At 34.2% G+C, this 14,860-nt stretch overlaps 1 protein-coding gene across 1 annotated transcript in view; it reads right to left on the bottom strand.

Moving 5' to 3' along the window:
• Positions 1-4: 4 nt before the first annotated feature.
• LOC117105183 (zonadhesin-like) overlaps positions 5-14,860 on the bottom strand; it is a gene marked incomplete at its 3' end in the record, with an annotated part of 51,551 nt that continues 36,695 nt past the window's right edge. The window contains exons 34-51 of the mRNA XM_033246252.1: positions 14,642-14,856; positions 12,639-12,743; positions 11,596-11,751; positions 11,145-11,292; positions 10,256-10,432; positions 9,337-9,539; positions 8,901-9,075; positions 7,646-7,968; positions 6,832-7,027; positions 5,123-5,398; positions 4,061-4,257; positions 2,161-2,335; positions 1,749-2,071; positions 1,475-1,633; positions 1,008-1,335; positions 715-914; positions 403-577; positions 5-313 (exon numbers count right to left, since the gene is read on the bottom strand). Of these exons, the coding sequence (XP_033102143.1) occupies positions 5-313; positions 403-577; positions 715-914; positions 1,008-1,335; positions 1,475-1,633; positions 1,749-2,071; positions 2,161-2,335; positions 4,061-4,257; positions 5,123-5,398; positions 6,832-7,027; positions 7,646-7,968; positions 8,901-9,075; positions 9,337-9,539; positions 10,256-10,432; positions 11,145-11,292; positions 11,596-11,751; positions 12,639-12,743; positions 14,642-14,856 (3,840 nt within the window). The remainder of the gene's footprint in view (positions 314-402; positions 578-714; positions 915-1,007; positions 1,336-1,474; positions 1,634-1,748; positions 2,072-2,160; positions 2,336-4,060; positions 4,258-5,122; positions 5,399-6,831; positions 7,028-7,645; positions 7,969-8,900; positions 9,076-9,336; positions 9,540-10,255; positions 10,433-11,144; positions 11,293-11,595; positions 11,752-12,638; positions 12,744-14,641; positions 14,857-14,860) is intronic.

The raw sequence follows: 14,860 nt of genomic DNA, 5'->3' as shown, positions 1-14,860 counted from the left end.
CCATTGTTTATGATGTAGACACCATCCGATGTTGAAAGTGGGGGTGTTATTACCACTCCGTCATAAAAAACCTCACCATTCTGTCGAAGATTATAATCATGGTGATTGTAATGGAACGTGACTTCTCTCATCAGCGACACTCTGTTTGATGGTTTATCTTTTCTGTTGATTCCAGTGACAACGAAATCCTCAAGATCTGTTCTATTGACACATTTCCTGACCAATGTGTATTCACATTCACCCTGGAAGTCGAATTTGACATTGTCGAAAGTGATATAGTGTGGATCACCCCAAGCGGTACAGAAACCAGGGCCTGTCGAATAAGAAAAATAGAATTGTTAAATCCCCATTGTATAAATGGTATACGATTTTTTAAATACATTTCACTTTTAATTACTGTACCTCTGGTGCACTCTTGGCCGTCTCCTTCAAAGCCATTCTGACAGTAGCAGCCACGAATTCCGTTTCGTATAGAACATTCGGCGTTTTCACTACAACCGTAACTTTGACAAGAAACGACGCCGCTGGAACAGACACAACTATTTTCACATGTGCTGTCTACCCAACGTTGTTCTGGCTGTGAATACAAATCACAAAAATTTACATTAAAATAAAAATAAAACTGAATACTTCCATGTAAGCCTCTGTTATCGTTTGATACGCTAAGTACGACTATTCTAGTAAATTTTGAGTAAACACTATTCTAGTACATACCTGGTAGTAAACACCATCCCACGTGCATCCGCATTGAGACGGTTGAACACACGTGTTACCGTTAAGCAGTGTACCTTCTGGACATTCACAAGCTTCAATACATGCATTTGGACAATCATCCATGCCTTCCATCGATGCACATGTAGCCGGACAAGCACTTGCACAAAGATTGTACACTTTGTTGCCATCGCACGTGATTGCTGAAGAAAACCAATTGCAATCGTATTATGTCAATCAATTCACGCACTATTCACTTTTCAACTTAACGGTAAAGGTGGAATTGTAATACTTACAACAACGTGGCGATTCTTTTCTCCAATCGCCGGGTTCTCCACCGCGTTCTCGGCATGTTTGAGCATATTCAGCTAGCGTCTCACACAGCAGATCGTCGTCTGGCAACGTGGCACACAAGTCGTAAACACATCCATCGTAATAGTCTGCCGGATCAACGAACGAATGACATGAAGCAAGAGCTCCATCTTGGGAGATCAGAGCATAACACAAATCCCTGGCTTCCTCTAAAGTTTCGGTGCCTTCTTGGCACGGTTCTACATCGACGACATCTTCACATTCATCCGACTCGAATTTCCAGCTGTTTCCAAACTCCGCAGCACTTCTTGCCTAAAAGAAACGTAAACACGGAAAATGCTAAATATTCATTTCATAACTTGCTAAATACTTTATAATGTTGACATAGTTTTTTAACTATTTATTTCTTCGAAAGTATCCACAATTACATATTATGTTAGTAACTACTCACATCTAAACCGTCAGATCTCAGAGCAATATCGTCGGAGCCGTCACCATTGAAGTTACCACATAATCCGCAAACTGAATCCCAGTAATTGAACGGTAATTGTGTTTCTAGGGTGTGGTGACCATCCCATCGTAGCACCAAAGAAAAGTTTGTCCACAAGGCCTGTAAAATGAGATAATGTTGTTTTTACCAAATTGCCATGTATACGTAATCACATTTAAAAAAAACACAATGTCTGTTTTCAGTTTGTTTTAAACAAAAGTATTACTGTACTTACAGTATATTGGCCATTGTTTATGATGTAGACACCATCCGATGTTGAAAGTGGGGGTGTTATTATCACTCCGTCATAGAAAACCACACCATTCTGTCGAAGATTATAATCATGGTGATTGTAATGGAACGTGACTTCTCTCATCAGCGACACTCTGTTTGATGGTTTATCTTTTCTGTTGATTCCAGTGACAACGAAATCCTCAAGATCTGTTCTATTATCACATTTCCTGACCAATGTGTATTCACATTCACCCTGGAAGTCGAATTTGACATTGTCGAAAGTGATATAGTGTGGATCACCCCAAGCGGTACAGAAACCAGGGCCTGTCGAATAAGAAAAATACAATTGTTAAATCCCAATTGTCTAAATGGTATACGATTTTTTAAATACATTTCACTTTGAATTACTGTACCTCTGGTGCACTCCTGGCCGTCTCCTTCAAAGCCATTCTGACAGTAGCAGCCACGAATTCCGTTTCGTATAGAACATTCGGCGTTTTCACTACAACCGTAACTTTGACAAGAAACGACGCCGCTGGAACAGACACAACTATTTTCACATGTGCTGTCTACCCAACGTTGTTCTGGCTGTGAATACAAATCACAAATGATATCTTGAAATGTAAGTCTTGTTTAATCCAGTGTATTACGGCCTTAACGGCCCCAACAGGACATGTTTCGGCAGTCTACTACCATCGTCAGTTATCGTATTGCACGCAGGCAATCATTAGTATAGAGGAGTAAAAAAATTTAATGTTTTGCATGCTAAAAAATTGTGGAATGAACCGTAACATTACTACAAAACATAATATAAATAAAGATGAGGTAAAATCAGTGTACAGTATCTATGCCACAAAGGGGAGAATGCAATGAATTTAGGACGACAAAGATAAATAAACATGAAGAAGCTGTTTGTTCAATGAGGGCTGCTCCCACTGAATATGGAAGGCCTCTTTATTTTTGAGAATTTGGGTTGTAAAGGCGGAGTTCAGTATGGTGAAGCAGTCCTCATTGGCTTATTGTTTACAATGACACGAACTCTTCAAATGCTTTATTTATGAAGTCCTAAAATGTGTTTTAGTATTTGATTTCACTTTTAATGTATTCAAATAGACAAAATAATGTCTCTTCCAGTGTAGCACACATGTATTCTTCGGCAAATAATTATTTTTTACGTTCATAATGTCAGTTATGCCCTTTTGCCGTGGGTTTTCAGATTCAAGTCATGTTGACAAACTTTGGCAAAAGGTTTAGCAAAAGGATATAAGTGCACAGTTTAGTATCTTTCAAGACAATTTGAAGCCAGATTATTAAAAAATAACATTCAGTATATAAAGTCTATGTTAGTCATGAATAAAATATTAAATAAATGTACAATAATACCAAAGAAACGCATTAAATAAATACTAAAATTAAAAACGAATTAAAAGCCCATGTATACCAAATATACAAAGTAGGAAGATAATCAACAATGGTATGCTATGATGTATCAACAAAGAATTTTTTGGCTCAGAGTGCTAGATTGAGGACCTTATAGGTTGGGGGTCCTTCGGGATCCCTATGGGTCAGGACTCTATGGACTGTCGCACAAGAGCGCATAGGCGTTACACCACTGCGTGAAGGATGCGTGTGTAGGTGTATGTGAAATAGAGCTGTTGTTTAGTTAGAATATAATATGCGTGTGATTGTTTCTAAGTGTACGTTGAACAAGCATTACAATTATTTTGTATAAATTGATTTATAATTTTATTTACAAAGTAAGATAATAAATGTATTTAGTCATATAATTAAAATATCAATTATTATTATTATTATTATAATTATTAGCAATTCTTTACTATGATCTGAAGTCAAGTAATAATATCAAATGATTACAAATATTGTTTTTATAGGTTATATAAGAAAATATTTAGAAAATATATTATATATATAGATTTACAGTAGATAGTTTTAGTTGTTCGCTTAGTGAACACAGTTGACTCTAGTCAACTGTGTAGTATACAACAGTATATAACAGTAAGAATAATGGAAAATAATAAAACTTAACAAGCAACATTCATTGTAACTCGCTTCTGATTGGTTGGCTGTTGATAAAACGTCACGCTTCAGTGCATCACAGCCTATCTTTGCAGTTATACCCTTCTGCCTTGGGAATTTGCTGAAAATTGTGTAGTTAAATGCCCATTTGCCATGCTCTTATTCAGCCTGGGGGACACTTTTTTACAATTTATTTTTTGTGTCAACAAGTGTAACACAAAGTATTGACCCCACTAGGCTATATAATGTAACTCATTTTTAATATGTAAGCCATACCTGACGATAGATCATAGATGAGTCCAGACAACCACATGATGAAGTGTCAATACATTGACCATTATCTAACACTGTTCCGTCTGGGCATTCACATACCTCTTCACAACTCAATGGACAATTAGATGAGAAAGGTAGGCAAGTATCTGGACAACTACTTCCGCAGGGATTGTATATCTTGCCATCTTCGCACTTAAATGCTTTGGGTAAATAATAAAGAAACTGATAAAATACTATAAATATATACTATAAAATAATAATATACTTACAATAAGTCGATTGCGTAAATGTGGGGTCAGTGGCGTAAATGGGGGATCAATGGTAAATTCCATTAGGCCTTACGTTTATGGGATCATTCTCCATGTTATTACCGTCGACGTGTTCATTTTAAGTTTTTTCATTGTTACCACTATTACACTGTTCTTAAAAATAACCGTCATATTTCATACCCCCTAAAACCTTCTACCATGTAAAAATTCAGTTGAGTGTGTTATTCATAAAAATGACACAATTAAGTTATTATTTGTTTGTTAGTTATTTAGAAGCGTGTTCATTAGTTTCAAATTACAACAGAAAAAATGGAAAGTTAAAATCACAAGGATTATAGGTCGTTTTAAATGTTGCCTGACACTTACATGTCCCCCATATTCACGTTGGGGTCTGCAATAACAAAAGAATACAATTGCACAAACTTTTCTAAAATTAATTACTTATTATCTGACTACACTAAATTTGTCATGTCTTTCTTAGTTTTCACGCAAAATATTTTTTCAAGTCAAGGAAAAATAACATAATTTATTTTTCATAGTGACAAAATGGGAATCACATGTTGGTGTCTCCTCAACACATGAAATATATTTACAATTAAATGATATTTTAAGAGTATATGTGATTCTTTTACTGTAGCCTAAAAAGATTGAATATGTCATCCTTATTTTTTAGGGTATAAGTACGAAAGGATATATTTTATGTCAAAAAAGTTGTACAATTGCTATGGTAAATTATATAGTTCACACTAACATAATTAGAAACAGAACATATGTGTGATAAATGTGTTTTGCTTACGGCACTTATCAAGTTCAGATCTCCAGTTGCCAAGTTGGACATTATTGTTCAAACACGCCTGTGCGTATGTTTCCAAGCTATCACACAACGTCCCAGTATCTGGTAACGTAGCACATAAATCGTAGACACAACCCTCATAATAATTGGTGGGATCTACAATAGCATGGCATTGAGAAAAGGCGCCAACTGGTGAAATAATGATGCTGCATTCGTCGACTGCCGTTCGATAAGTGTCAGAGGATTCGTCACAAGGATTGATATCCAATGCAGCACAATCTTTTGTATCCACTAACCAACTGTTAGCAAAATCAGCTGGACTTCTTGACTGTTGAATGATTGTACAAAGTAAATAGTTTAGACTTGCATGGCGAAGTATAATATATAATTAATGCTAACAACTATGCCATTGTTTTTGGCTTTCCTTCCCCCAGCTAGAACAATGCCACTGTCTTGGCTTTCTAGCCACGCCCCGCCCTTCTATTCAGACCGTAAATTTTAGCTTTTGTATAGCTTTTCACTGGTAGGCTCAGCCTTTGTTTAGTTTTCAACCAATCAGCAGCAAGTCTCATCACTAAAACATATAAGTATTTCCCTGTTTGAGATCTCTGCAGATATTATTCTCCTGAAGACGGTTGAAGCAAGTCAACCGAAACGTCGAGATATTCTCAACCAACAACAACAGTTCTTTTCAGAACTATCTACGTGGTGTACCGCAAGCATTAATTATATAGTCTAGACTTACTATGCTGAATATTGTTTCCATTATGTGTTTTTCAAAAAACAAACAAAACCCAATACACCTTTTTTTTTTGAAAAATAAAAAGCAGTAAAAGTTCGCCTTTCTTAATGTTATGATTATTTTGCCGATTTCAGGCTCAAAATTTTCTTATTTTGTTCTTATTTTCCCAATTTTCAAACATAAAATATTATTATTGTACAGCAGTATATTATTGTACTGTATGACATAGGGTATTACATAGTAACATCTACTGAAAATAAGGTACAGATACTGTAACATTTGTCGGTTTTTATATTTTTTTTTCCTTATCTGACATTTTTACCTCAGCCTCAATTTGTTTATATTTAGTTCTCAAATTTTAAGCAATTTTAGTCTCAGTGTTATAAAATGTGTTCTTATAAAAAAAAGTGTACTTAACAAGTGGATACTGAAGGAGTAGTACAGGGCTGTAAAGTAGAAGTAATTTATTCGAATGCTACACTTTTTAACAGCGGCACACTAAAAAATTGTGAAGGTGCATCCAAAAAAATTACACAGTTATGAAACATAATACAAAGCAACTGATATGCATATACAAGTAAGTCAAAATAGAAACAACCAACCAATGATAATAAGGAATCCAAAAAATAAAAAAGAACGTGTTTATTGGATGAAATAGTTATTATTGGTATTACTGTTAAATTGTTCTTAAACATTTAAATTTATTCCAACACTCAGGTACTAAAATGAAACAAATGAGTGCAAACATACAAAGTAATCCAACAAAGATTAAACTAATAAATTTAAATTGAAAATTGTAACGAAAAGTAAAGAAATAATGCAGTTACAAGAAACTCAAAACTGTCCTCCGGAATTGTGGCAAAGGATAACCAACCATTCAAATTAGTCCCTTTGCCAGGCGTTATATAGCCTATATAATGGCCTTATATATTCTACAAGATGGCTTTACATTATCAAGTATATTCTTCACTGACATGATGTAATGCCACTGAATTTTTAAAACTTACTTGAAAGCCGTCAGACCTTTTAAATAAGTCATTAGAAGAAATTCCGTTAAAATCTCCACAAAGTCCACATGTGCTGTTTCCAAAATCAAAAGGAACACGTATTTCTACCCGGCTCTGTCCATTCCATCTTATAGAAAGGCCAAAATCAGTCCATAATATCTATGTAGAAACAACCAATGATAATATTCTAGACACGATGATCATCTTAAATTTGTACACCCATATTATGCTCAAAGAAATTCTCTTAAATATTCTGTGTTTTATATGTTTCCACGCGCTTGGGAGGAACTAATTGTAGTAACTAGGGATTTTTTTAGTTTTAAATCTTAAAATATTTCTAAACTATCTTAAATTATATTTTATAATAAGTTTTATAGTTTTTATATAACTATTGTCAAAGCAAATTTCATTGGTAATTTAATTTTAAAGATTTTAAGTTTACTTTAATTATTTAAGTATAACCGTAATAGCGCACTAGGAGACCTATTTAGTAGTGATTTGGCATCCTTTCTCGGCATGTTTCTGATATCTTATGCGTGTACTATGTTGTCTTTAACCGGTTGTTGATTTATGTAATTTACTGACACAAAATAAATGAAATGAAATTAAATAATATATGTGCATGCAATTCTGAATTGTTCACAGTAAAGTCCAGAATACGAGCTAATAGTACCAATAATAATTATTTTTATTGAATTTCTGTTCCGTCATCACCATTATCATCATCATTAGTTTTTTTGTTTTACATGTTATTGTAATATAAACCTGGATACGTACCACATTTACTCCATTATCTACAATATTAACACCATTGGATGAATTATACGGCGTTGCAATTATTACGTCATTAAACGTAACAATTCTTTGTTTTTTAAGCTTATATATATCGTCCATGAAATGGAAAACTATTTGTTGTAAGTATGCAACATTGTCAGATGGTACACGTTTGGAATTAACAGCTGTCACTTCAAAAGATGGCTTTCCGATGACGTCACTACAGTTCTTTACTAGAATATATTCACATTCTCCCTGGAAATCGTATTTTTGACCATCGAAAGTAATGTAATGAGGGTCGCCCCATATTGTACATAATCCAGCAGCTTCGAAAAAGAAAATGACAATTCTATTAATGTATATGATTATGAGTTCGGCATTTGTGTTGTTTCATTTAAAATACAACTCACATTATAAATTTATTTTAAAAAACCCGGAACTAATCTATATTTTCTTGCCAATAGTATGAATAAATGTATGAAAAATTAACGAACAGGCCTAATGAAATCACTCAATCAATCGATCAATCAATCAAGCAGTCAATAAATAAATCAATCAATCAATCAATTAATCAAGTAGGCCTTATCGATTCAGGAAATGGCTGACTGATTATTATCTAATTTGTGTATGGAGAAAATGTTTATTACAATTTACCATCCAAACGCCTGCACAAAGCTGGAAGAAATATATCATAGCAACATCCTTTTAGGCATCTTACCTTCAGGGGAATTTTTTAGTTTATATTTAAGTCAATTAAAAGATGGTAACATAAAAACTTTACACTAACACAAATCTACAGGTTAATTGACTAGGAGTTGTTCAAATTACGTAAGTTGGCCTACCAGTACAGTGAAAGGTAGCAGAGTATAGGTACCACTAAAGTGAACGCACCATCACTGCAGTGGGTGCCAGACAAAGACGTTTATGTTTACTAAATAACGGAATAGGTCTATATATAAATGACTATATTAACCCCAAATGTTAACACCCAAAATATAATTGAATGAAGTTTAAAAAAAACCTTAAGAAAAATGATGTCCAAATCTGTCTGTTAAAATTTTAATAAAAATGTTTGTCTTTCATTTGCGAGGTCTCTCTATAATTAAAGACTTATATTTCATATTAGACCTAGATAATAATCTTGCAATGACTGGCCAACTTTTCTTCAGGTAGACTGTTTATCTAAACATTGTGATAGTGACAGCCTTGTAAGTGTTGATAAGAATGAACATCACAGAGGGTTCAAGATAAGGCCTACCTTTGGTACAAGTGATACCGTCTCCACTAAATCCACTATTACAGTAGCAATCCCTGACGCCATTTTGAACTTGACAAGATGAATGCTGACCGCAATTGTAGTTTTCACAGGAATTTGTACCGTTCGTACAAGAGCATTTTTGGCTACAGTCTTCACTCAAATACACATCTCCTTGCTAACAAAGAAAACCCCAATTATACGTACATCTGAATTATATGTTTAATAATATTTAAATCACCTAATGTAATAATACTATACAATAATCCAATCTGTACTCGTCCCTTGATGTTAAGTTAGAATCACTGTCTGTATTAGTTTGTTTCCTTTAAAACTACTCGTATTTCATTATTGCGTTTTTTTCTATATGTTGGAGTAAAGTACATAATGTATCTATTGATGTTTCATTTATATATTATTTTAAAGTAAACTACTATACCTTGTAATATACACCATCCATAACGCATCCACATTGTGAGATATCAACACAATCGTCACCATCCAATACTGTACCGACTGGACAATCACAGGTGTCAATACAGGTGAATGGACAACCATCTTCCATCTGGTTAAGGGTAGCGCATGTCAATGGGCAAGCACTACCACATTCATTATATTCCTTTCCATTTGGACAGGTGGAGGCTAAGGAGAGAACATGTATTATAACGGTTGTTTTTTAAACTTCAATTCAATTATATATTGTCATCATGCCATGACTACGCGGACGTGGTCTTTTATCTCTGTACCCTCAAATGTATTAAATTATGTATTTTAAGGGAAGCAATGATAATATTATCGATACACTCAGCAAGCATCTTGACCTTGATCTTGTTGGGGCAATGTCAACAATTCTCAAGCAGACATCTAGTGCACTTCATTTTTCATTTCCATTTACTGTAATGTCATTTGCATCATGAAAAATACATCGAAAATGTTTTTGCTCTGAGACACTATTAAATAAAATACAAAACTAACAACACAAAATATATCTAGAGAGTACATATCCCTCTCATACAATACTGTACCGTTAACTAGCATTAAGTGCCATAACGGCTGCTGGATAGAGGTTGTTTCAGCAACTCTTTGTACGAGTAGTTATATGGCGATAGCGTCTGCCACTACGAAGAATGAGTTATATTTTGCAAAAGAATTAGTTTTCTTCCTTAGCATATTACCAAAAATGGATTCAATAGAGCTCTGCTCTATTCCAGTTATTTGTGCTTTTTTAATACTCATATTTTTCTACAAATCAGACAGTTTAAAATCATAAAAAACCCAACAAAATACTCTATATTTCTATATTATAGGCCTACACTACTAAACAATTTAAAGATGTCATATAAAATGTGTGAACCTACAGCAGCCTGACTCTGCCCGCCAGTCACCGAGTTCTAGTCCAGCATCTTTACAAGCCTGTGCGTAAACGTCAAGCAAGGAACACAAAAGACTGTCGTCGAGGGTTGCACATAAGTCATATAAGCAAGAGGTGTAATAAAACTCTGGATCTAGCACTTGATTGCATTCAGAAAATGCACCTATTACACAGTTGAAACAATTATAAAAGTGTTTATAAAGAATATATATTGTACATTACATTGTTTATATCTTTCTTAGACTATTTTGTTCCATTGTTAGTCTTTGTTTTTGATAATGTCTTCTTCATTCATTTGATTCCATCAATATCGTGCAGAATACACAATTTCTTTATCCATTAGAGGGTCTGCCTCGCTGTTATTTATAATATTTAATTGGTGTCCAGTTAGTGCTCTTGGTGTATCTGTTATTCCTTCTTCTTATTCTATTGCCCACCTAACTTTATCGTCATAATTCTATGGTGATCTATTTTTGCATGTGAATAGACCAAGTCATTGACTTTTTCATCCTTTTCATTGTAACGTATATATTTACTTCTAATTTATATAGAAAATATATATATTATGTAGACGTATAATTATATGAGTGTATGTATGCCACAATTGCATCTGATAATATAATAAACATTGTACCTAATACTTTATTACCTGTGTGAGTTAGGTCTCCATTTCTTCTGAATGGAACATTCCATCGTCATTTGAACCAATGAAAAGATTGTATTAGGTTGAGATGTGCAATGGGACAAAGTGGATGAAAATAACTTTTCATGAGTGACGAAATGGTGTAAAAAGAACAATGTCACGTGATACGAAATCCACCATGAAATAACTCGGATCTATTTAGGTGTGTTATAGTAAATTAAATCTAACTTACCATTGTTATCTGTCAATACCATGCACATCGCTTTAGCCATATCTTGAAATCCTGAAGAAGCACACGGATCTAGATCCAATACGCCGGTAGGACAGTCACCCTCTCCTGGAACTATCCAACTCTCAGCAAAAACATTGGTATATGGGGTCTGAAATGACGAAATAGTGTCTTACGATGAATGTTTCGAGTACTTATTCTTTTCATTTTGGGTAGAGTTCAGCCAACCTCGGATTTATTTCTACAACTCTAAAGCTTTAGTTTCACTATGCAATGTTCAACAACGGAGATGCAATGTATAAACCATCTTTTTCCCCAAGATCTTAAACAGGGCTGCTAATTACTTTATCGCTTTTTTGGGTGTATTTTTATAAATGAGTTATACATCTAATAATATAGGCGTACCGTATATATATCGTAATAAGTGTCATATTTTCTGTATTATTATTAGTACCTGTTCGCCATTTAACAAGGTATAGTCATTTCCAGGATTGTTATCAAAGTTGCCGCACAGACCGCATACGTTTCCAGACAGACCAACATCCACTTGCACTTCAACAGAATGTCTACCATCCCAACGTAAAACCAGGTTGAAGTCAGTCACCAAAGTCTGCAAGTTTCCAATGGTTGTTAGTAAATATATGAACTGGAGTTATGTACCTAACTTGATTTTTATTATTTGTCTAATATTAGACCTAATATATAAAATGACAAATGGCGGTAGTGTAGTTGGTTAAGACGAATTGGATAAGATGAATTCGAGTACATTATAAACTATTTAAACGGTCTACTTCAAAATAATTGTTTGCAAAAAATAGAAAAAAATTACTTGGGTTTCAAAAATAAATTGAATAAAATATTGGCAAAAATATATATGTATCCTTAGGATGTGCACTAAATTGAAATACATATGAATGTTACTCTAAAAATTGGCAAGGCCATTTTATTCTACGTTTATTCTATCCCAATTAATATGCATTTATCATAATGAGCCAATTATTCAATAAGAGCAAAATAGGTATCCTGACGAGAAAGTATAATTTGAGAATAAAAAATTATAAGACAAAGAGTAACAAATTTAGATTAGAACAAGTTATCAGCGTTTGGCGAATTGGTATGGTTCCTGCCTCTTGCACGCCAGGGCCCACGTTCGATACCCGGCTCTGTGACGAGTATCGAATTTCGGTTTTTTATAACAACAAAAAAACTTGAATAACCCTCTCAAGAGAGTAAGGCTAGTTAAGGACCATGTTTGTATCAGTCTGTGTCCGTTTGATGTCTATTTAAGATGGAGGCTACTTATTAGCCACTATTCAAAACGACCAGGTGGCTATCTTGCCTCTACAGGTTGTATACCGAAACTTCATAAAATAGTTATAGTATCACTTTATAGAGGTTATATTTTTTCATTAATCTTTGTATATACCATAAAGGATACAATATACTACACAGCACTAACATATAAAATAAACGTTAATACAAAAGGTCATATCTTACTGTGTATACACCCGAATTGATAATAAACATATTCTGACTCTCGTAAGGCAAATTGATCGCTATGCCATTGAACGTTACAGCGCCACCACTTCCTAAAACAAATTCCTGCAATACAGTAACAGAAACAATGAGCATTACATTTCACAATACAGTATTTCACCATATTGATATCTTAATCGTATAACGTAAAACCTCGAAAAGAAGCCCTGGGCTTCTTTTATTTTATTTCTTTATTTTTTTTGCAAACTTTAAATGGACTTGGAGATGGGCTTCTTTTCAAAACTACTTTTGCAAAGTAAGAGGGGGCTTCTTTTCAAAATGAATACTGTAGATTTCGGAAGTTACTACTATAAAACAATAAATAGGGCCCTGTGGCATCAGTCTGTATCATAATACAATGCTGTATTTTTACTTTATTTCGTTCCTTTGAAATTCATGTAGTGTATGTACTGTACTATCTCAAAAAGAAGCCCACGCTATCTTAAGAGGAAGTCCATGGGCTTCTTTTCGAGATGGGTTCCTTTTCAAAACTACTTTAGCAAACTAAAGAAGGGGCAGTGGTGCAGCTAGGTTGTGAGGGGTCCTGGTTCAATAGCACAGTCGGGGTCCCTGACGCATTCAAATTGACTGACCGTGTCAAATAAGATGTGTACCACTGATATATTAAGAGCATTGGTTCCTCCGATTTTGTTTTATTTATATTATTTCGACAATAAATCTTTCGATTTTTTTAATTTTTAATTTTTAGATGTTCTCAGAGGGCATCTTTGAAGAGCTAGCTATTGGCTGGACTGACCATAATGATAAGCTTTTTTACTTCTTAGGGCCAAAAAAAAAAGAACATCAGATTTCTACTGAATTGGTGTTTTATTTATTAAATGAACAATGTAAACAATTATCTTGTATACTTTATTTGTTTTTATGCTTAAGCTAAATAAAATGAAATTGATCACACCTCATATTAGACTTACATGTATATACTACCGTGATCACTACTACCGTAAAACACTTATCCGCGATCAACATGGCAGCCAAAACACCTTTTAATAAATGTTGTTCATTTAAAAACACATGCACGAGTACCGTAAAATTCGAAAAATCCAAATCAGATTATGTTTTATCAGTTGAAAGCAAATATAAACACGATCCCAAACGTTTGGGGTGAAATTATGCCGAGCCGAGTTGTCATGTAATCGTGATTCTTAGTTTTAAATAGAGATATCTCCATTTTAATAGATATCCCAAATTGTATTGGAAAGTATAATACATACTCCAAGTATTAAATGCACGCCATCGTGTAGGATTTCAATATTTCGACACGAATGTCATCGTCAGGAATATGATTGTTATTCACACACTAAATTTTACGGGAAAATAATCTGGCATGTTTATCTGAAAATAGTAATCTTGATGTTAATAATTTTGATACTAGGCTACTCAGACTTGAATCACACTATATCGCAAAATTGCTATGTTTCATTAAATAAATCATTTATTAATGGTATGGTTCCAAACGATTGTAAGTCTCAATGGCTAGCCCATATACAAAGGTAATGGTAACAAATAAAGGGCTAATAAATAGACCAATCTCAGTAGTATGCCATATAGTTAAAATTGTTGCAAGTCTAAGATCTCAATGAAAATGACTGTATACATGTTGACTAATACCTTCACCGTGGCTCAAGTGCACTTTAAAGAACCCAGTACATTTTTCTAGACGAGTAGGGGTCCCCCCGATGCAATGGTTAATACAGCCCTGTTGAGGACAGACAAGAGATAGCTGGTACCGGTTTACCGGGTAGCTCAGACACCCGAAGAGACCCTTAGGGGAGCGGCAAGTTATTGTATGAGCTAGTTCAAGCCTCGAGCATTTTGAGACTTCGGTATAAAACTCTATATAAATCTAACTACATTACATTTATATTTCAGCTTTATCATGTAACATTACAACTATTTTGTCCTTACAAATAAAAGAAGGATAAAACTTTAAAACGATGTCTTACGTTCGTGTCAACCGTCACTACTACATCTTTGAGATAAGCAACTGACGCTAAAGGTGACTGTTTATAATTCCTGCTAATGACTGAAAAGTTTGCGATGGCATCAGAATCTGGACATGGTGTTGTAAGTGTATAGTCACAATCGCCTTGATAATCGTATCGCTTATCGTCAAATGTGATGTAATGCGGATCTCCCCAGACGGTACATCTACCAAGACCTAA

The sequence above is a fragment of the Anneissia japonica genome, unplaced genomic scaffold (genome assembly GCF_011630105.1).
Source record: "Anneissia japonica isolate Jap-2015-1 unplaced genomic scaffold, ASM1163010v1 scaffold287776_len302883_cov198, whole genome shotgun sequence".
Taxonomy (NCBI): Eukaryota; Metazoa; Echinodermata; class Crinoidea; order Comatulida; family Comatulidae; genus Anneissia; species Anneissia japonica.
The sequence above is the reverse complement of the archived record's forward strand: the minus strand, read 5'-3'. Positions and strand labels throughout refer to the sequence as shown.